Source organism: Megascapheus bottae, chromosome 18 (assembly GCF_031878675.1).
Source record: "Megascapheus bottae isolate mThoBot1 chromosome 18, mThoBot2.hap1, whole genome shotgun sequence".
In the NCBI taxonomy this organism is placed as follows: domain Eukaryota; kingdom Metazoa; phylum Chordata; class Mammalia; order Rodentia; family Geomyidae; genus Megascapheus; species Megascapheus bottae.
In genome coordinates, this window is record NC_143526.1 from 15,403,452 (window position 1) to 15,427,810 (window position 24,359).

Sequence of the window (24,359 nt, forward strand, 5' to 3'; positions counted from 1 at the left end):
ACTGGTTAGCTACAGTTAAGCAAAATAAACTCCAAGATATGGAAACAAGAGGTTTATCTTCATGGTTGGTGTTTTTAATATACTATGTGACATTATTTCTTTTCTTTTTTGTTCCTTTTTCCTTTGTGGTTTATCCTCTGTTGTTATTGTAACTTGACTTTGGCACCTGGTGTTTTGTATATACATTTGTTTATTTGAATTAGGGAAGAAAAAGGAAAAACAAGATGATGAGACAAAGGACAAAGGATAAACCAATATTAACAGCGATATTTACAAGATAATATGTTGGAAAAAACTTTACAACTTAGGAGAGGGCGGGCGAGGGGAAGTGGGAGAAAAGTATGAGAAGAGATAACAATGTTCAAGAAATAATGTACTCACTACCTTATGAATGTAACTTTACCCCTCCACACATTACCCTGACAATAATTTTTTGTTTGTGTGGGTTGTGGGAACTCTGGGCCTGAGCGTTGTCTCTGAGCTCTTCAGCTCAAGGCTACCACCCAACCCTTGAGTCAAGCCACACTTCCTGTTTTCTAGAGGTAAATTGAAGGTAAAAGTCTCAGGCCCTTTTGTGCCTGGGCTGGCTTTGAACCTTGATCCTCAGATCTCAGCTTCCTGAGTATCTAGGATTACAGGCATGAGCCACCCTGCCCCACTAAAATTTTTTTAAAAAGAAAAAAATTAGTCGGGAGCATGGCCTGGTGGTATAGTGCTTGTCTAGCACGCATGAAGCCCTGGGTTCAATTCCTTGGTACCATATACACAGAAAAGGCCAGAAATGGTGCTGTGGCTCAAGTGGTAGAGTGTTAGCCTTGAGAAAGCCCAAGGACAGTGCCAAGGCCCTAAGTTCAAAGCCCATATTTGTAAAATTGTTTAGCAGGTTAATAATATTATCTAGAAAGGAATCTGCTAGAATTAGAATTAAGTTGCTTTGAAAACTCAAAGCTCCAAGGCACATTTTGAGTACTACATGTGACACATATGTGCACACACATGTATATTCAAGGCTGGATTTATCATTAGACAATGAAAATTTGTTTTTACCCCTCTTCTATGTATTGAGTTCATCATGAAGTCTGAAAGTTTGTTTTAAACTTGTTTCTAAAGCTCTGATCCACAATAGGAAAGACTATATTTTTATCAGAAAAACTGTGGAAAGACACAGTCTTGTACTTCAGTGGGATCAAGAAAGTATAAAAGAATGAAGGCTGATAGCTGCCCTCAGCCCAAGAAGCAAACAATGGAGGGTCCTAATTGGTGTCTGCTGTTGAACCAAGTTAAGAGTTCACTGTCCTCACTAAGCCTAACAGATGTCACTCCCTGCACCTTTCCTTCGGGGAGAGGCATAGGTGGAACACATCTCTCCAACCTACACCCCAGTAGGAGCTGCACAGAAACCTTGGGTTTCAGGTCAGCACACCCTTCCGGTGCAGGCTCCTGAACTTATCCCTGGCACTGTGACTGCCACTTGCCTGCTATCATAGCACAGCTGCTGAAGGAGGCAAGTTTGACTCTCTTCCTCAAGAAAAGAAACCTCAGGGAAGCAGAAAGCAACAGGATGGGAATACTGCTAATTCACTTCATTTGCATAACTTCATTTGACATAAGGAAAACTTAAAGACACTTTCCATGTCTTTCCTTATGCGGTACCATTTACCCTTCTGGATTTAGGATTGGGGAGTGGGGGGAGCAGTTGTGGGGTGTGAACTTGGTCCTGGGAGCTGTCTCTGAGCTTTTTTGCCCAAGGCTAATGCTCTACCACTTTCAGCCATAACTCCACTTTTGTTTTTTGAATGGTTAATTGGAGATATAAGTCTCACGGGGACTTTTTTGCCTAGCTGGCTTTGAACTGCAGTCCTCATATCTCAATCTCTTGAATAGCTAGGATTACAGGTATGAGCCACCAGCACCTGGCTTGAATTTAGAATTTCTGTGACAGGTTATAAGTCAGTATTACCAGCAATGTTTGTGATGACAGAATTGACCACTGGCAGGAAAAAGATCATCATCAAGTCTTAGAAGGTGTGAAAATAGAAGTTTTCTGTGATAGAAATATCATACAATGTTACTGAATTTTCACAGACACCAATGCTATATCCCTAACTTTAACCCAGGGTTTCTCATGAATAATAATCAGAAGCTTTAAGCTTGAGCATCATGATAACTTAATAGTGGGCTTGTGGCTGTGACTTATGAGATATAGTGTGACATGGCTTTTCTCTGATTCATACTTCATATGAGTGCATGAGATAAGAACAGTCCTTTCATAGTTACTGTGGTAAAAAATAATGACTAGGGTAAAAGCAGAACGTGAGGATTCACTAGCCAGCCTTCCAAAACTATTAGTGAACCAATAACCTCATCATTATTAGTTTGTTCATTCTCTGTTCATTTATCTGAGTGAGTACCAATGTACTCTGTTATTTCTAGCATACTTCAATACCTGGACACGTTCATCCTAAAGGTTATCTCATGGACTTCTAACCTCTACTCCCTTTCAGAAGCGAAAGAACCTGTTGATCTAACCAGACCAGTGTATGAGATGATGGTACTAAAATGTGTGCCTAAATCTATTTCTCTCAGCTCCAAACCTATATACTCAAGAGACTATCGATGTTATCCTCATATGCCCAAGGGTACCATAACTATAATATGCCTTGTAACTAAATCTAAAGCATTGTTTCAGGAAAAGGAATCTGGCAGGAATACAGCAGGATGAAGTAGATGATGGCAGGACCAAGGCAGGAAATGATGACAGGAGGCTGCTGCAGAGGATCTTAGCCTCCACTGGAGTGGCTGAGAGCAAGACTGCTGATGTGGGAGTCAGATGGTGGGATCACACACATTGAGGGTCTTCACCACATATGTTCATGATAGCAATGCAATGAGAGACATGCCAGCCTATGTGTGCCCCGCCCTTCTACACTCAGTGAATGAAACACAATCTCATCTGGCAGTGCTTCTCTTTAAACTAAGGTAGCAAATTTAAAGACACTAGGGACATCTGTCCAAAGAACGTATTTTGCCTCAGCAGCCTCAACAGCCATTTTGGCCTCAATTTATTACTGCTTCCCCTTTCCCCCCAGAATGCATGAGGGTTACGTTGTACAGGTGGGAAAATCTTACCTGAGCTCTGGTGTTTACGGCTCCCGTTCAGAAGACACATCACCCTCTGCCCCGCTGCTAGCACTGCGGTCTTCTTTTCGGGGAGTGTTTCTTTCTTTGCTTGACTCAGAAGGCCCCTTGGCTCTGGTCTTTTCTTTCCTCTGCTGTTGCTTCTCGAGCTTTGACAGCTGGTTAAAGAAAAAGAAAAAAAAGAGTATTTTAATAGACTGAGTTCTGTGCACTGATGGCGTAGAAGGCTGACATCTGTGAAGTCCTTGAGACTCTTATCTTCAATTAACCACTGAAAAGCTAAAAGTGGAGCTGTGGCTCAAGTGAAGACCGCCAGTTTGAGGGGAAAAGTTAAAGGCCTGAATTCAAGAGCCCCAGGACCAGAACATGTGCGTGTGCATGCCCGTGTACACACAGACATACACTCACATACCATGCCCTGCTTTTCCAGAATTATCAGTTACTTCCCAGGTAGAAACCATTGAGAAAGCCTGGGTGACTCAACTACCTTGATTACATACCAAACACAGACCTCACAACACCTAAATTCTTTTTTTTCTTTTTTTTCCCATATATTTTTATTACAATTAATAGAAGGGTTACATTACATTCGCCAGATGGAAGGTGCATTACTTCACATACATTGATTCCTTTCTCATGTCTTGGTCCCCATTTCCCCTTCACCCCCATCCCCCATCTTGTTTTCCCCTCTTCCCTGTCAGATTTCAAGTAACCAAATTAACTGAATAAGCATATATACAATATATCAGATAACAAGGTAAAATATTGTAACAATATGAGATAACCAAGGGACAGCCAAAGAGATGAGAGATAACACAGTACATTAAGAACAACAATCACTCATTATATGGCTTTTGTTTCTATATCCTAGAGGTCCTTTCATTTAGTGTCATACAGGATCAGTGTTCTATAAGTGGCAAGGGCTGATTTCAGTCCATTACAGTTCTCTTTACTCGCTGTATAGCTTTTGCTTACCATGTTATCTTCCTACTTAGTTTTCTAAAGCATGCAAAGCACTATTCACTAAGACAACTGGGAAGACTGTGAAATAAGGTACATTAAGCATACTGAACCTTGTCTCAGTTATCAGTTTGCTCCTTGACAATGAAGAATAATTTGCCCAGGTTGTGGGCTCATCCCAGGTTAATGGTGGCTGGCCACAGGAGCCTCCTCAGACTTCCTACACACCAGCTGGGGGCATAGTCTAACTTCTAACCCCAATGGAACCTGGGCTCACTTCTTCCCTGGCTATCACCCCAATAGGTTCAAAGAAACCACAGACTAGACGGTGGGAAGAAACTTAAATCATCTCACATTCTGAGCAATAACACAACCATTCCAAAACGGCCTACTGAGAAGTTTGTCTAAGAAGACTGGCCAATTTTTGGTCCACGGGATTTTCTTGGACCCCCAAAAAGGATCAGTAATAAAGCCTGAGAGACAGCAACACCCAGCTCCATCTGCTTCACAGACTGTCTGCAAACATTGCCTCCATCACATGAAATAAAGGAAACTTAAGGAAGGATTAGCCTCTCCTCAATGTCCATAGTCTCCTCACACTATCTGCCAGGACTCTGCTCTATTATAGAAAAATCTTAGACCAATCAACAATCAATGATTCTCAATTTGGTCCAGAACACAAAGTGATTAATGACTAGTTTACGGTGTTATCTTTTTCACTCTTCATTGACCTTAAAAGCTATAGTAAACAGTTAGGCTGCTTAGGGAATAATTAGATTTTGTGATGAAGTTGTCATAGTACCTTTGACCCAAAGACTCTATTCTCAGATGATGTCCCTAAACAAATTTCCACTCTTGTGCAGAGTGCCATGTTATCTGTACTAGAAAAAAAACAAAACTAGAGACAACTCAAATGTCTACCAATAAGACAACAGCACCACTGATGACTTTTTCTGTGTGTGTGGTACCAAGGACTCAAACCCAGGGTTTTGTGCAGGCTACCAGTAGGCTACACTGCTGGCCCCCTGGAGCTTCACCGGGCGAGGTGGCTCACACCTCTAATCCTAGCTACTCAGGAGGCTGAGATCTTGGTTCAAAGCCAGCCCAGGCACTAAAGTCTGTGAGACTCTTATCTCCAATTAACCACTAGAAAACTGGAAGTGGCACTGTGGCTCAAGGAGTAGGGCAGTAGCCTTGAGCTGAAGAATGCAGGGACAGAGCCCAGGCCCAGAGGTCAAGCCTCACAACTGACAAAAAAAAATGAGCTTCAAAAAGTTATATCCAATATAGTTCTTTACAAGAACCAACACTATACATTGCTTATGAGCTATGCAATGGTGGTATGGACTTGGAAAGTCTCTGTCAACTTCAATGCACAGTTAACTTGAGAAGAGAGGAAAATGAGAATGAAATGAATATACATAGGCTTCAAACACAATTGTCAACTTTTACTTTTGTAAGAAAAAAACAGACCTTGTGCCAGGCTCCTGACCAAGGCCAGGACACTTGGACCACTGATGGAGATGTTTATTTCAGCATCTCAATCAGCTTTACTCATCAACAAAATCACCTAATGGAAAGTACCACCTGTGGGCTCAGTGCCAGAATAGCTGGCTTTATTCCAGCAAAAGTTTTTGCATTTTTTAATTTTTTTTGTTTTTATTATTTCAATACTGTGCTTGAACTCCAGGCATCTCTACCTGGCTCAGCTTTTTTCACTCACTTGTGCTGTGCCTCCACCTGCATCTTTCTTCTGGTTAACTGGAAATAAATGTCTTGGAAATCTGTCTTCCCAAGCTAATTTGGAACCTCAATTCTCAGAATTTAAAATGTATTTAGGATTACAGGCATGAGTCATGGGCACATGGCCTAACACAGCTTTTTGTCTCACAAGGGCCTAAGAACAGTTCATGGACCAGCTCTTTAAGTAGGAATGATCTATAGCAAAGATGAAAAACAACAATTATATATGTATATATATATATATAGTACTATACACTAGTACTAGTGTATAGAACACTAGTGTATAGTACTATACACTATACTATATAGTACTATACTCTGCCTACACAGAGTTCCTTGCTATATTTTTCTTTGAAGTAGAACAAACATTTTTCTGTGGGCTGTTCTGCCATAGATGAAGGAATCTCTGCACCTACAAATGCTATTTCTTAATGTTAAAGTCTTCTTTCTTTCAGGAAACAATAAGGACAGATGAGGTCTCTCTATCGCACTTTCTCTTGAAAACTTACCAAAATTTACAATGTGATGCTAACATTACTGAACTCCACAATGAAAAAGTGGTTAAGATAGCAAAATTTATATGTAATTTACTATCATTTAAATTTCTTTAAAAGGACTAAGAAAAACATAAGCCATCATGCTCCTCAATGTCTTTCTTTCTTTTTTGGGAGGGTTTCTGTTCTGGATTCATAAAGTCTAAAATCTGAGAATCAGTGCTCTGCAATGTGCCTTCTGCTGCCAAAAGTTTATATTACTGTCTATATGTGTATTTATTGGAATGTGTATATAGAAACATACATACAATCATGAATATGTTCTCAGAAGCTGAAGGAGGACAATTTTTGTTTCAAAAAGTAAGATGCTCTTCTTTGGAGGTAAAATATACAGTAAATATGAGTATTACTGTTGACAATAGCAAACAAAACCTCAATCTCTTCCAGAGCCTGTTAGAGATCCTGGCTATCACCTCCAGCTCTTGAATGCTCTTGAAATCAAGTCCTGAGAAGTGGGTGGGGCATGGTTTCAGGCAATGTGGGTTTCTAGAAGACGTCTCAGCTCTTGAAAGTGCCCATCTGATTCAGCTCTGGAGAAAGTGCCATCATCTTGGCAACTTTCAGAAACATAGATTGGAACTTCCACTTTAACCCTTTCCCTCTTTCCATGAACCAAGCTTCTAAATTACATACTATCATTCCTTAATAGACACAGCAACATTTCTGCCAATGATCTAATGCTGATTTTCTTACATTATTTATCGTAAAACAACCCAACTCCATATGGCTCCAGGCCACCAAGTAAAGTTTCTTATGAGAACACTGTGAACCAAACTAATAAATTTAAGTCCTTTCTCAGAAAACAGAGGATCCAATGGAGCCAGAAAGTGGAAATTATATCTCAAGGAACAGCTGGGTTTTCTTTTATCTTTTCTGTTTTAGGAAATGAGTGAGAAACGAAGAGAGAAGAAATTGACACTCTATGTGGGCACAGGTACAGTTCATAGTTTTCAACTTAATAAGAACCATGTGTCAAAGAGAACATAAATGACTGCACCTGTGAGGATATAATCTGCAGTGAAGTGCAGTACGTTGGTGAGGTTTTGGCTTGCTTTTTTTGTCTACTAATGACGGTGTCCATATTACAGGGGAGAGCTTATCCGCTCTCTGAATGAAGGCTGAAAAGAATCCCAACCTCCGAAAAGCAGCTGTGGACCCAGAGACTTTTCTGGGAGCTGGAGGACCATACTCTAGGTCAGCCTACACTTCTCATAAAAGTGATGGCCAAAAAAAGGAAAATTGGAATATCAAAAGCCAATTCCCTAGTTAAAACTACAAAGAACATAAGGGGATTTTCTTTTTAATTAAGATGCTTGAGATCTAATTGCATGATTCAAGAATAAATTAGTTTGGCTGGGCGCATAGCCTAGTGGTAGAGTGCTTACCTAGCATGTATGAAGCCCTGGGTTTGATTCCTCAGTACCACATACTCAGAAAAAGCCAGAAGTGATGCTGTGGCTCAAGTAGCAGAACACTAATCTTGAGCAAAAAAGTGTCTAAGGACAGTGCCCAGGCCCTGAGTTCAAGTCCCGGGATTGCCCCCCCCACCAAAAAAGAATAAATAGTCGGACATGGATGGTACATTGCTCTATTGCAGAGCCTGAAAACTGAAATGTCATGAGGGACTAAGCAGGTAACAAATGAATAAATTAAGTTTAAGTTCAGAAGGGCATGGTGGAAACAGGCTATAATGGAGAAGGTCAGCCCCATATCTGGACAAGTATGTCACTAGGAGTGGGGAGATACGAGTTACCTTCTAGGACCTCTACTTTGCACTTGCACTGTTTGTTTCTACTATCCAGTAGTGGTTGTATCATCAGTATCATCATCATCATCATCATCTCAAGGAGAAGCCACTCCACAATGTGCTTCATAGCCATAATTACCTTCCAGCCCTTCCCTCTCCCTGTTGGCATCAGCAGACTCCTCTTTCAAAGGTGGTAACATTTGACCTTCATGTGAAATGGCATGTGATATAAATCACAATGCACAAGACATGAAAGAGTTGCAGAAGTTCTTTGGAAATAGGTTTCCCTCCCTGATATACAAAACTTCAGTCCTATCTTTAGTCACACTGGTTGAAGGCAAGGAGCTTTAGCACAGGGCAACTCCAGGGGACTTTCCTTTGGAAACACACAGAGCCTCTGAGAGCAGGGCTAAGCTAGATGTATCCAGATTTCCTATTAGGGGAGGTAATTTTTACTGCTGGAGCCTCATTCAAGTGATTTAGATATTTTTTGTAGCTAAGACCTCTTAACACATGAAACTGGACTACATGGAAAAATAGATGTTTATGGGGGTTATGAGGCTTGTTTTTGCTTTTGCAATCCTGACTGAGATGGACCAAACTGAAGGCTTCTAGATGCCAAACCCCACAGCCTTCCCAGAAAACCACAAAACACCTCTTTCCCAAAATCTATTTACTTCATTTAGAAGGTATTAATTCGATACTAGCTACATGCCATACCATAGTATACGTAACAAGGATCCAGAGAAGGACCAAGAAGATTCTTTGATTCCCGAGTGCTGACTGTCCACCAGAAAAAATGGGCAACTCATACTTAGCATGAAATAGGCCCTGTTCTGAACACTGACCTATATTAAGGATACTATTAGAATCTCAATCTTGATATCAAGTGACCTAGGAGAATCCCAGACCCTTGTCGTCTGTCAATGACATGGGACTCACTGCCAGGCACATAGTGGCAGAAAGCAATAGGCAGTGCAGAGTGCTTAAGAAATGGCATGTAGGCTGACAAGGGACAACCAAACCAAAGACTTGGAAAGGCTAAAGAACAAGAGGCCCAGGGGAGAAGGGATATGAGGGGACAAGTCCTGAACACGATGTGTCACGGGTAGTAATTAAAGAGTCTGTTGTGTATATAAGAGACATCAGGGTGCTACTATTAGACCCACCACAAAGCCCCAGGACAGAAGCAGGTGGCCGTGTTGCATATCAAACCAGGAAGCATGACAGGCAGGAAACTGGTGCTGGAGGAAGCCAGATCCTCCTTCTCTAAGAAAACCCGACATGGTTTGTGAGCTGTAGCTCATAGCAAACCTTGGTAGATGAAAAACTGGTTTTGTGTCCAAGAGCAGACCAGGCAGTAGCCTCAGAGGAAAGGGAGACTCAGGTTTTTGGTTATCAGAGAAGTGATAAAGTTGTCTTTCTTCACCCTGCCCCCCTACACACACTGAAGAAAACACATAGAGCCATTTAGTAGTGGTACATGCTTCAGCACCTTCGCTTCCAGGATGAGATAGCAAGAGACAAATTACAGAGAGAGTAAAACAGTGACTGGGGCAAGTGCCCTGCTTGGATATGCTTTTCTATAAATGACAAGCCCAGGGTATGGCAAACACAATGCAACTGCAATCTGTCCATGCTCTGAGATATGCGAAGCACAGAAGGAATAATTATAATCTGCTCTGTTCTTCACACACAATCACTTCTGGAGCATCTTTACACATGGGATGACCCAGAATAGGAATGACAGAAATCATCAGGTTAGTTACTCCAGGCTTCCACAGATGCTAATTAGCTACGGGAAACATCACAACAATATGTGGGAAAGCTTGATCCTTCTTGTGGTGTCAGGTTCTGGGATTCTAAAGATTCTCCTCTGTCTGGAACATCTGGTGAGGTCTGCTACCCTGAAAGTAGTTACATCAATCAAAACTGGAAGAATTCAAATGGTGCTGCAGGAAGGGTCTGGGGTTAGCTGTCACCTCACCCCACCTATTTTTCCGAGGACACCCCAACCTATCTGAACATTAAGCTGTAGGTTTAGTTTTGAAGACATTCTAGAAAATGTAATTCTTTGTGAATTCTTTCAGAGCAAAATGGGTACCTAGGAATCCCTAGTGGTAGAGTCATGCTTAAAGAAAGATGATGACAACGACAACGGCGACGACGATCATGTTGCCTCCAACACTATTTTGGGAGATGATGGTGAGAACTTACAGCTTCTCACAAATGTCCTAGAGTTTGTTAATGCAATAACTCCCACAAAAAACAAATCTGAATTTATCTTTTCTCCTGTTTGAGCTTAAAGTTTACAAAAAAGCACACCTCTACCCTCAAAGGGTATAAACATAAAATTTCAAGTTCAAAATTTTAACTTAAGCTGCCTGAAGTCCATCTTCATCCTTAGGAAATCAATAACCCCTTAAATTTTCACCCCTTGGGGGTTGGTAAAGTCAAAGGCAAATACGACTCCCAGACTGTTTTGAATGCAATGAGGTGAATGAAGAGAAAGCCCTCTCAAGACTGCATTAGGCTAGGAAAGATTGGGAAGGGCATCAGGTTGAAAAGTATACAAGTGGCAAGACTTCTAGCCAGGTCTCCAGTTAACCTCGATTCTCTTGGATCAAATACTCACCTGCACAAGGGCTTCTGGGTCTGCCAAGCCAGCAATCTCTATACCCCTCTTGTTAAAGAATGGCCTTGTCTTTTAGCTATTTTAATGCAAGTTATTGCCTGCCAGACTGTTCTGTCCTGCCTATGAGCAAAATCTAATTAGAGAGAGAAGAAAATAACAAAAGAAAAACTCAAGTCCCATGAAGTCAGTTACTACATTTTTAAAGACCATAGTGTAGATGGAAAAGTTCTGTTCCAAACAACCCCTTGCAGAGATTCCAAGAAAGTCTTATGGCACAAGTTAGAAAGATCAAATGTCTCCTGTGCAGTTGCCCAAAAGAAAAAACAACAATAACAACAAAAAATACGGCAAGGTATTACTGCTCTGAGCTGCTACTACACATCTTGATCTGCTGATGTCAGGAGCATTGGGGAAGTCACGGGAAGCAACAAAGGAATGGCATGCCCAGCCAGCAACCCCAAGAAATTAAAGGTTCCAATCAATTAGCCCATAAAACTAGACTTACAAGCACAAGGTAAGAAGAAACAAGACAAAAATCCAATTGGCACATGACTGGTGAAACTTTAATGAGACATATGTTAGTCCTACTTTGGCATTCCAACAGATCTTCAAAGACATATTCCATAGGTCACCTCTTTGACTAAGCTATTTTTCCAATGCGATCAAAATTTATAGTTAAATACTTTATCAAAGTGCAGCTTGATATAATTTCACGTGATAATTCTAAAAGCTTTTATTTAAAAATCCTTTTGTAATGGAAAACCTGACAGAACATTCAAAGAGGATGTTTCCATACACTCTGCAGAGACTGCCATTATGTCAATTGTCGCATTGTGTTATTTTTAAATCAACTAGCTGTTTAATAAAAACATTATGAAGCAAAGTGCACACATGGTACCTAATTTTCATACATTATTAACTCTGCTTGAGGTTTTTGTGGGAATTAAAAAAAAAAGTAAATAGGCATCTGTCCCCATCTGAAATCGTGCAAGCTAATTTTATTTTATAACTCCTCATTGTTTACAAAAGCCCTCTTAGGCAAACAAAACTACAGAAGGGTGTGGTGCCTTTCTATTATTCCTGCTTAGCTAAGTCTCCTTTGGTTTAGTCCTTTGGCTATACTGGCTCACATAGTCCCAGATCTAGGCTTCAGGGCCCAGTGGACATGGGAGCTTCTGATCAACCCAGCATTGTCTTAGTGTATCAGCCTTCAGGTCTTCCAAGTGACCTCCCTGCAGGACAGTTAAGAGTCTCTTTATTTCTCAGTCCAAAGGTCACCCGCAGCTTTTGTTAATAGCCAGGAGGAATACCTTTGATTGTCTATCTCAAGCACTCACTCCCTTCTGCCAAAGGCACCTTCTGGCCACTACAGGATGCAGGGTCTGAAAGCAGGGCAGACCCAAAAGTGTCAGGTGTCAGGATACCAATATTTTTAGGGGCACCAACTTGATGATGTGCCCTGTTTTGTCAGGGGAGGGCACCCACGGGTCACTGGTACACCCTTCCTTCAGGCTCTCCATTCTGTCCTGGTTCACTCTCTACCCTCTGTTATCCTTTATAAACTACTCCAAGTTTTATCTTCTTATTTCAAAGAAATATTTAAATGTATGCCTTAAATAAATTATATTTTACTGTAATCATTCATTATGTACAACGTGTTGTGTGGCCCTCTATCAACCAGGATCATATATTGGTTTACATGTCTGAACACTGATGTACCATGAAAATAAGGCACTGAAAACTGATATATACTGACAGGACAACTGATCAGGTTAAGTGTAATCTTGTGACATTTCTATATATACTAATTCTTTCAAAGCTGGTAATCCACATGCATGACAAACCATACATTCTAGTAGCCAGGACTTTATTATATTACACTCCATTTGCTAACCCTACTGGGAATGAAGAATTAATTGTCTGCATTTCTCACAATACCAGTGCTAAAGCTGTCCTTCCTCACACCTATGGCCTGGGGTTTTCCTTTCATAGGAGTTCATTATAAAAATGCAAGAGTTATGGGGCCAGGTGCATGGCCTCGTGATAGAGTGCTTGCCTAGCATGCATGAAAACTTGGGTTCAATTCCTCGGTACCACATACCCAGAAAAAAGCCAGAAGTGGTGCTGTGGCTGAAGTGGTAGAGCGCTAGCCTCGAGAAAGTCCAAGGACAGTGCTCAGGCCCTGAGTCTAAGCCACGGGACTGGCAAAAAAAAAAAAAAGCAAGAGTTATGGAGGAGAAGTAACCACTTCCCTTCCACTTACAGAGAAGCAGCAGTCATGGTATGTGGGTGATGAGGGCTGCCCCTTCCACTGCCTTTCCTTCTTCAGGCCTGTATGCATTTACTAGTTTTAAGGCCAACAACTATTTGAAGGCAAAAGTAGTAAGCAACTATCTAGTCAAATCTACTTCAGACTTCAGTCAGCATCTATCACACTGCTGGCACATATTTGCTTAATAATCATGAACTACAGCGAAGTTTAAAGATACACTTGAACAATTTCAGTTTGGTATTTCAGTGTATAATTAATACCAGAAAATGGTTCATAAGCATTTTAAGCTAATAGTGTTCTTTAAGTGATTCAAAATGTTTCTTAACTACAAGAGTCAAGAAAAAGTAGGGGGCTTTTCTCCCCACCCCCAGTTGGTTTATATATTGTACAAATGCCAAGTGCAAAAATTTGGAACAATGAGGAACTGTTGTATAAAATAACGACAAACAGAAAACTAGAAAATATGGGATCCAGAAAAGCAGTGGATATGATGTGGGAGAGAAGCCGAGGATGGAAGCAGCAAGGTGAGTACCAATGCAGTCAGGAGAATGAGCTGTCCACATAAAGAGGAGTGGGTGAGTGATCGAGAGAGTGGACTCCCACTGGAAAGGTATCAGTTTAAAAACAAAAGCCTGGGAACCAGAGGGCTGGGAAAGGGAAAAACTGCAAGAACAGAGACAAAGTGAAGCAAAAGGCTGAACAGCAACAACAAAAATTATAAAATATAACTTGGCTTTGTGGAGGCTAACAATTCCAGAGTCATGACAATGTAAGTACTGTTCATTTATTCAAAGAAAAATGACATAACAATGCTAGAAAGACAGAACTTGGAATGAACAGTGCTATGTCACCTCATCTAAAAGAGCATAAAAAACATACACCAAACTTTAACAAATCAGGAAATAGTTTATCATTTAAAAGACAAAAAGTATCCAAAGAAACAGCTTGAAATATGTTAAAGGTGATTGCATGAAGGAAAAATGAGAAGGGACAGGAAGGAATCAGCAAGTTTATTTTTTATTATAAACCTCCAGGTATATGATTTTGAGTTATGTACATAAATAAAGGAAGAACTTCAACTAATTTAATAAAGAAAACAAGTACACTAGATGTAATCAACCAACTCAGCCTTATAGATAATAAAATTAGTGATTAAGAAATATTAACTATCCCCCTCCAAAAGAGTATGAGAAATATCAGTTTATATAATTCTTTTCATATTCAGAGGAAATGCTGATTAGCAAAAAGAACACAGGAGTTGTAAAGAGAGGAGTCAGAGAAGATTCAGAAAATGCCAAGATATTATCAAAGGACATCATATGCACAAATGAAAGGTTCAAGAATACTCTAAATAAACCAGAAAACAGATCTACATTAAGGGTACCCTCTTTTCTTCTCTTCCATAGCACTGTACATTAGGACACAACCAGGTTACACTAAGGTACTGCCCAACTGAATGTTGAATGAATGAAAGAATGACTGGTAGTGGCAGTTATGTGGATGAAAAGAAGTATGAAACAAAACTCATCAACCCCTGGACATTCTGTCTACAGAAGCTAAGAGTAAAGGATAGTGACCCAAATAATTTGAGTCAACCAAGACATTCAGACAGTATTATGCCAATTCCTGTACTAAAAAACAAATGGAAATTAGTTATAAAAGAATTCCAGTCCCTTGAGAGAGTAATAAAAGGAATTACATTAAGTAATGCAACCAGCAAAATGAGTTATACAAATTTTAAAACTAATTCTTAAATGGGGCAATATAAAATGCAAATCAGAAAGCAATCAAACTTCACTGGATCTTAAATACAAGCAAGTTCTCAAAATGAAATGCAAATGCCTAACAAGCTTAGGAAAAAAGTTCAAGTTCACTAGCAAGTAAATTGATGCAAGTAGAGACAATAAGGTATAATTCATCATTCATCAAATTGACAAGGATTAAAGGATTTACCATTTTCAGGCTTTGTGAGAATTGTAAGGCTTTGAAGAAAGGAGCATTCATGTTGGTGATAGGGAGTGTAAATATGGAGTTGAGTAACACAATTTGGCAACATCCATTTCAAAGCACTAAGAGTATGTACCTTAGGACCTAGAGATTTCACCCTTGGAGTTCATCTTGGAAAATACCTGCCCCCTAAGCACAAAGATGCAGGCAGGAAGATCTTTATCGGATTTGGAGCAACTGAAATGCCCCTTTAAAAAAAGGAGTTTTAGCTGGCAGTGCAGTGTGGTGAGGTGGCTCACACCTGTAATCCTAGCTACTCTAGAGGCTGAGATCTGAAGATCTTGGTTCAAAGCCAGCCTGGGCACTAAAGACCATGAGACTCATATCTCCAATTAACCATTAGAAAATAGGAAGTGGGGCTGTGGCTCAAGGAGTAGGATGGTAGTCATGGCAAAAGAGCTCAGGGACAGGATCCCAGCCCAGCGCTGAAGCGCCATGACCGACCCCCACCCACAAAAAAAAGAATCTTTAGGAAATACTCTGTAGAGATTATTATGAGGTGTTGCTACAGAAAACAATAGTCATCAAAACTAGGATTTCAAGCCAGCAGTGGTTCACACCTGTAATCCTAGTTACTCAGGAGGCTGAGATCTGAGGATAAAGGTTCAAAGCCAGCCCAGGCACAAAAGGACCTGAGACTGAAACTTATCTCCAATTAATCTCTAGAAAATGGGAAGTAAGGCTGTGGCTCAAATTTAGGGCAGTAGCTTTCAGCTGAAGAGCTCAGGGACAGTGCCTAGGCTGATTTTAAGCCCCATGACCCGCCCCAAAAAAACAAAACCCTAGGATTCCATCTCTTCATTATACTTAGGGAAAGAATAAAGTCAGTTCTGAATAAATGAAAGCATAGGGCATTGAGAATACATGCCACAGACCACACTTGACAGAAAAGAATCAAGTATAGCAGGCAAAAGCAGACCAATAGATAAGGTGCTTATACAGGAATTCCAAATGACCTTGCTTAGAGATACACTGTATAACAGATGCACTTTGAAGCAGAATAAAGCAGAATGAAAAATCATTTGCCAGGAAGGCTGTGATCCCAGACATATGAGGTCAGAAATAGGCAATGGAAGGAGAGGCGATGTTCTAGTTCTTAAGATGGAGGTGGAGCTTCAGCGTGCATTTGATCTTTATGTTTTCTACACATATATATTACACATATTCTTGCTTAGCTTTTAATGTTATGTAATAATTTTTATATTCTTATCACATTTATTAAAAATATTCCTTTAGGAAGATACATTTAACAAAATACTCACTATCTTTCAGTATTTGGAGTTTTAATTGGCAGTGATGTCCAAGAATAAATGAGATGCATTTACAATAATAATCTCATATACAAATAAGTCGGGAAACAATAACAAAAATTATTACTTTTAAGGAAAACAAAGAGTTGCAGGAAAGGAAAAGTAGCCATTGAATCACTCAAGATTCAACTGAAACTAGTGCACATGTACTCACAACAGTGTAATTAATGGATATTGCTCAAACTTGTTTATTACTAAGTCTTTTTTTCCATATTTTAATTGTAATTAATAGAAGGGTTACATTATATTCACCAGATAGAAGGTGCATTACTTCACAAACATTGATACCCTTTCTCATGCCTTGGTCCCCATTTCCCTCCATCTTGTTTTCCCCCTTCCCTATCCGATTTCAAATAACCAAATAAGCATATATACAATATATCAGATAACAAGGTGAAATACTGTAACAATATAAGATAACCAAGGGACAGCAAAAGAGATGAGAGATAACATAGTACATTAAGGACAACAATCACTCATTATATGCCTTTTGTTTCGATATCCTGGAGGTCCTTTCATTTAGCGTCATACTATATGGCCTTATGTATCTAGGTTTTGTGCTATTGTAAATTGCTGCTAGGAGAACCCAAGGTTTCTACTGATTATGACAAATGAGGGAAACCATTGAGCCTATGTTCCTTTGAGTCTGGCTTACTTCACTTAATATGATTTTTTCTAAGTCTTTCCATTTCCTTACAAATGGGGCGATGGCATTCTTTCTGACAGCAGCATAGAATTCCATTGTGTATAAATACCATATCTTGTTGATCCACTCAGCAACTGAGGAGCATCTGGGTTGGTTCCATATCTTTGCTTTGGTAATAGTGCTGCAATGAACACCGTTGTGCTACTGGATTTAGTATATCATTGTTTCTGGATGATTGGGTAAATGCCAAGTAGTGGAAATGCTGGGTCATAGGGGAGCTATTACTAAGTCTTTAAGATGAAGAACTGTATGTGTTATGGATGTACATATATGTCCATAAAAATATAGCAAAACTGGGCACAAGTGACTCATGACTGTAATCCTAAATACTTAGGAGGCTTAGATGTGAGTACTTATATAGTTCAAAGGTAGCCAAGACAGGAAAGTCTGTGAGACTCTTATCTCCTGCTAATCACCAAAAAACTGGAAGCAGAGCAGTAGTCTTGAGCGAAAAAGCTCAGAAACGGCACCTAGGACCTAAGTTCAGGCCCCAGGATGAGCACAAAAAATCTGGAATTATGTAGGGGGATAAATAATGTCCCAAAGCTAAAAAGAATAACAGCAGTATAAGCACAGTCACAAAAAAATTCATAGTACACAATAATAGAAATAGCAACAATTTTTTTAAAGTGGGAGCAGGAAATGATGAGCAAGATGGTGTTTGATGATTGCCTTCCTTTAAAAAAATTTTTCACATTTATTTAAACTCACTCCTTTTTTTAAGATTGAGCTTGTAGAACTTAGGCTCAATGGTGTCCCTCATTTGTCATAATCAGTAGAAACCTTGGGCTCTACTAGCAGAGATCTGCAATAGAGCAAAACCTTGATACATAAGGCCATATAATATGAAGCTAATTGAAAAGACCTCCAGGATATTGAAACAAAAGCCATACAATGAATGATTGTTGTCCTTAATGTACTATGTTATCTCTCACCTCTTTTGCTGTCCCTTGGTTATCTCATATTGTTACAGTATCTCACTTTGTTATCTGATATATTGGATTTATTTGTATTTGGTTATTTGAAATTGGATAGGGAAGGGGGGAAAACCAAAATGGGGGGGGGTAGAGGGGAGGGTAATGGGGACCAAGACCTGTGAAAGGGTATCAATATATGTGAATTAATGCACCTTCTATCTGGCAAATATTATGTAACCCTTTTATTAATTACAATAAAAATATAAAAAAAGATTGAGCTTGTATAGTAATATCATGAAAAAAAAGATTAATTTTTTTTGTTGGTCATGGGACTTGAACTTTGGGCCTGGGCATTGTCCCTGAGCTCTTCAGCTCAAGGCTACCGCCCTACCCCATGAGCCACAGCACCACTTCCAGTTTTTTCTAGTGGTTAATTGGAGATAAGAGTCCCATGGATTTTAGTGCCTGGCTGGCTTTGAACCATAGTCCTCAGATCTCAGCCTCCTGAGTAGCTAGGATTACAAGCATGAGCCACCCTGCCTAGCTGTAGCAAAACATCTTATAAGAGGGAAAAATCTATTCTTTATCACAAGCTCATAATTCTCAAGTCTACAGCCTGTCAGAGAAAATGAAGTGCTCTTCAAAAGTATTTTGATGACAGTTCTGCAAATTTAATTGAAACCCTAGCTCAGAATTCCCATGGGCTGCGCTAAGCCTATTCAGCCTCAGGATTCATGTGCAGATAACCTTACCAGGCAACCAGGCAACATTTCTAGAAATTCAACCTTTATTATTATTATCATTTGCTCTTAAAAGAAATGGCAGCAAACCACTACAACTTCTTAAGAATTCTATTTCTATGGGGAGAAGTCTATTTTAAAAACATCAGCTATACTTCTGATACAAACAAACTGCCGTATCCTCTCTGAGGTATGTTTGTCATTGAGTATAGTTCATGTTGCAGGATGTTGTCAGGAATAAGCACCTTCTGAAAGAAAGTGGAATTGGGAGAATTCAGTGGAATTAGAGAATATATGTGGAAATGGAGCTGTGGTTCAAGGTGATAAAGCCCTAGCCTTGAGGAAAAGAGCTCAGCCGTAGCACCCAGACCCCATCACCTTTAAAAAAAAAAAAGGCACAGAGAATATATCTGATGTGCAGAGTCTTGTGTGGCTTTGGTTCTCTTACCTCAAAATACGCATACTGATAGACAGACCCAGAAGAACTGACAGGGGCTTCTCTCCTAACATACTAGCACTGCTAACTTCATATGGCACTTTCTGGGTGCTTCTGTGAGTTTCTAAGGTATAAAAAGATCTGATGTTAGGACCCAATCACTTTGGCTAGCCTGCTTCTCTCTACTTATAGCCTCTCACATCCAGACACCACAGCAGAGGACTGAGAATAACCTTATCAGAAGTGGGGCTGATCCTGAAAACAGCAGCAGATCTTTTAAGAGATACACTGCAAAACTTTTAGAACAACCCAGACTTGAAGTCAGAATCATATTGTAGCTGAGGCCCCACGGACTTCTGCACATCTAAAACTTTGGTAGCACTGAGCCAATGGGGTAATATAAACCACAGTTGCCTAAGAAATATCATGTTTAAAAGTGGAATAAGGTGCCTCATTAGCACAGTAGGTAGCACAAGAAGCCAATCCCATCCTCATTCCTCCTACATACACACCTGGGCCATAAAACAAAATTCTGTAACTAAAGAAGTCTCAAAAAAACATTCACAGATTGGCCAGGAGTGTGGCTTAGTGGTAGAATGCTTTTCTAGTGTGCATGAAACCCTAGGTTCGATTCCTCAGTACCACATAAACAGAAAAAATTATAAATGGTGCTGTGGCTCAAGTGGTAAGAGTGCTTGTCTTGACCAAAAGAAGCTCAGGACAGTGCCCAAGCCCTGAATTCAAGCTCCAGGACTAGCAAAAGAAAAAAGAAAAGAAAAAAGGGCCCGGGAGTTTGGCCTAGCGGTTAAAGTGCTTGCCTAGCATGCACAAAGACCCGGGTTCGATTCCTCGGTATCCCACATACACAACCAAGGCGGAAGTGGCAGAGACGAGACACAACCAAGCCGGAAAAGTGGCAGAGACAAGACTGCGACAGAGACAGAGAGCGAAGGAAGCGAGCTGAGCTGAAGTGAACAGAGCCCAACCGAGTGGTGGCCGGAGCGAGCGGGGCCAGAGCGAGAAGGGGCCGGAGCGAGAAGGGGCCCGAGCGAGCAGAGCCAGGAGCAAGCGAGAGCTGGCAGGGCCGGAGCGAGCGGGCCAGAGCAAGCCAGGAGCAGGGCCGGGCCGGAGCGAGCGGGGCCAAGAGCAAGCTGGAGCGAGCCGGGCGGAAGCAAGCGGGGCCAGAACGAGCGGGCCGGAGGGAGCGGGGCCGGAGCGAGCGGGGCCTGAGCTAGAAAGAGGGCCTAGCCGGGCCGGAGCGAGCGGGGTCGGAGCGAGCGGGGCCACAAAGAGAAAGGGGCCAAAAATAAAAAGAAAAAAAAAAAAGAAAAAAGAAAAATCCACAGAGATATCTGTAATTACATAATAATGCTTTTTGCCTTACCTGTCCTCTTCCAATCCATCCTGACTGTACATAAGCCCAGAGCGATGTAATCAAAATGTCAACTGATGACCTATAAACATCACTCCCTAACAGCATGCTTCACAACAGCTATAAAGTGAAACAATACAAATGTTTCTTACTAGATGAGTGGATAAATGAAATGTGGCCTATCCACACAATGGAATAAAAAGAACCAAAGCACTGATATATGCTACACCATGAATGTACACTAAACACATTATGCTCAGAGAAAGAAGCCAGTCACGAAAGACCACATAGGATATGGCTCTATTTACAGCAAATGGCCAGAATGGGGACATCTCAAGACAGAAAGTAGGTTGGTAGTTGCTTAGGGCTAAGAAGGATGGGGATGGAAAAGGACAAGGAAGAATGATAGCTAAAAACAAGACTGATTTTGTGGTGATGGAAATGTCCTAAAACTGATAGTGGTGATGTTCATACAACTCTGTGAATATACTATATGGTCATTGAACTATACATTTCACATGGGAAACTCTATGGTTTACAAATATTTCAATAAGATGGCTTTGAAAATAATGTGGGTCCCTAGTTAGAATCCCTCCATGGTTACCCATCCTACAGGGCTGAGTCATTGCTTCTGAGGGTGATACAGAAGGTCTTCTATGACCTGCTTCAAATTTCCTTTTCAGTTTCATTTCCTAATTTCCCTCCTCCTCTTGTTTTATGCTCTAGAACTCCAAATTCTCCCCATTCCACCCATCTTGTACATCAAGACTATATTCATGCTTGTGACCCCTTAAATCACTTTCAAAGCCTCAGCTTCACATCCCAGCTCTAGACAGGCTAAGGCCCCTCTTCCCAATTCCTAAAACACAGTGTCATCATAAGCTGACATGTGGCTCTAGAGCTCAAAAGTAAGACACTCTTCTCTGTATACTCATGTGTTCTGACAAGGCTTATATGTCAAATGGCCATGTCCTGGGTCCTGCATGTGCTACTGACTTCAGCCCATTTACGAAGAGTGACATTGTCACTCTGTTCTAACTGATCCTAGACCCCAGTACCAAGGAGTCCACATTGTCAACAGAAGTTCTCAATTAATCAGGGCACTTGAATCTTCCATGCAAAAATGGTAAACTCTTCCACCTCAGCATCCAGTTCTACTTTCTTCTCTGGGAAAGATGGTATCGGCTCCAAGTAAAATCCCTTTTGATGCCCTACGAACAATTAACATCTCAGGACAACATCATCTCTCTCTCTCTTCTCAGGACAGTGAGTAAAGGAATAATTAATACATGGCACCGATTAGCAAAAGACGGGCTGAACAATGTGGAGGTGTCTCCCAAAAGAGGGAATAGGAGAAGAAGAGATGTTGGGAGTTGTATTTAAGTCCCCAGGACTAAGTCTCAGACCAAAGATCACTCTCCCTACTGCATCCAACTTCTTGACCTGAATTCCCAATCCTTGCAACAGGCCTTCCCTCAGAAACACCTCTAGGATTTTTAGTTTCTTCATGTTCAACACAAAGCACCTGAATTTTGGTGATAAGAGCTGACATTTACACTGATAAGGAACTGGCTAAACTATGTCAGCAACCTGGTAAGAAAAAAAGTCCTTCATCAGCAACCGTGTTCCTCCATCACTGCTAAATTTATGGTATTAGATTACTTGTACAATACATTTTGTGATAAGAATTAACACCACCATGGGAATCAGAGGCCAACAAATAAATTATATGATTTTCAATTATTAAATCAAGATGGAGCATTTTTGGCCAAACAGATGAAGAATGAGCTTGACAAAGCATGAAAAGAAAATGCCTGTCACCAGGAAGGTCAAACCATGAAGATAAATGTTGAAATTTCAGATTCAATCAGTTATTCGCAGAATGGCTATACTAGAGCCCTTCCCATTCCACATCTATAAATTCAGATATACCCTTGAACCTAGGGGGACCTCTAATAAGTAAATCAAAGGACAATCCAATGTCTTCACATAAACCTCCTCCCACAAAACAAAGAGTCCAGATGGAAGGAACCATGTACAATGCACTTATCTAGAACTCACTGTGGTGCCTCACAGCCAGGAAAGAGCCAGAGGAAAGAGAGCAAGGAGGCAGGTTCTCAGTGCTGCTCAGAGCCTACCTCTGGCCACCCAGGCAGTTCTGCCTGAATTCTAAGGGATACAAATGCCATACCAGACCCACACCAAGATACAAGAAAGATCACATTTAGAAGGGTTTTTGTTAAATATCTGGTGAAGCACAATTAAGGTTGGAAGACCACGTCATTGAAAACACTGCTAAGGAAAGATGACATTGATGGATATCACCAACAGAGTTGGGTCGAGTCTCAAAGTCTTCCTGACCTGAGCCAGGTCAGGAAGCACTTGGGTGAGTTCAAAGTGAGGCTCTGCTGGCATCATACATAAGAATGTTACGGGGCCAGGAGTCTGGCCTAGTGGTAAGAGTGCTTGCCTAGCATGCACGAAAACTCGGGTTCGATTCCTCGGTATCACATACATAGAAAAAGCCAGAAGTGGTGCTGTGGCTCAAGTGGTAGAGCTCTAGCCTTGAGGAAAGTCCAAGGACAGTGCTCAGGCCCTGAGTTCAGTCCCCAGAGCTGGCACCAAAAAAAAAAAAAAGAAGAATGTTATGTTATGGAAATGTTACTGGTCCAATAAGAGAACTAGAGTTGAAGCAAATGGGCCATCATGGAGCTGGGCCTAATGGAAACTAAATTAACTTAACCTTGTGATATCAAGACAGAGGCTAAACAATACATGCAGCAACATCACTATTTTCTCAAGAGCCACAAATAAGAATGTAATGATCATCCCTCCGTGACACAAAGAACAGTGGAAGGCCATGCAGTACAAGTGCTCTTATTTAGGGCCAGCTTGTGCTGGAAAGGCCTACCTGTGTTGCTGACCTCTGGTAGTTTTCTTCCTTGGAAACCTTATATAGTACTCAAACTGCTCCTCATTTAGTTAAGAATATTTTCAAGTGGAAGAATATTTTCAAGTGTCTTTGGCTGAGGGAAAGAGGACTCTTATTTTTAGAACAATGTGAAAATAAACAAAAACACATATGATACTAAGACCCCAAATAACATTCTAGGTCTAAACATAAATTAGCAATGAGTTGTAAGGTGATAATCACATATTAAAGAGAATTTTTAAACAAATAGTTATCAATGGAATCTTGGCCTCTTTTGCTAACTAAAAAAAAGTTAAACTCCAAGCATCCAATATTATACAGAATGAGCCCATTTACATTTTTTTTTTAAAAAATCAACCATTATTATAGTAAAAGAACTAAGGTCTTCTTCCATCCTTTCCTTCAAATCATACAGAAAAAATAAAAGCATCATTATACAAGTTCTGCACCCCCTACTCCCCTTCTACCTAGATGCATTTTCTTTTCTGAGCTCTCAACCCTGTGTACAGGTGCTGGAGTTCTACCATAGACTGAACACAGAGGAAGTGCCTAAATTCAAGCAGGCTTTTCTCCCAGGTACTCTTTATTCTTCCTCATCAGCCTTTTTTTTTTCAGTCATGGGATTTGAACTCTAGGCCTGAGCACTGTTCCTGAGCTCTTTTGCTCAAGGCTCTACCACTTCAGCCATAGTACCACTTCTAGTTTTCTGGTGTTTAATTGGAGATAAGAATCTCACGTACTCTTTAGTGCCCAGGCTGGATATGAACCTCAGTCCTCAGATCTCAGCCTCCTGAGTAACTAGGATTACAGACAGGCATGAGTCACCTCGCCTGGCATCATCAGACTAACTTTTGCACATAATTTCCAGCAGGTTAAGAAGTTGAAGCATG

At 40.6% G+C, this 24,359-nt stretch overlaps 1 protein-coding gene across 1 annotated transcript in view; it reads right to left on the bottom strand.

The window, feature by feature from the left end:
* The window catches only part of Dtd1 (D-aminoacyl-tRNA deacylase 1), a 165,763-nt gene that overhangs the window by 9,813 nt on the left and 131,591 nt on the right, over nucleotides 1–24,359 (bottom strand). The window contains exon 5 of the mRNA XM_090351936.1: nucleotides 3,130–3,296. Within this exon, the coding sequence (XP_090208062.1) occupies nucleotides 3,144–3,296 (153 nt within the window). The 3' untranslated portion in view covers nucleotides 3,130–3,143. The remainder of the gene's footprint in view (nucleotides 1–3,129; nucleotides 3,297–24,359) is intronic.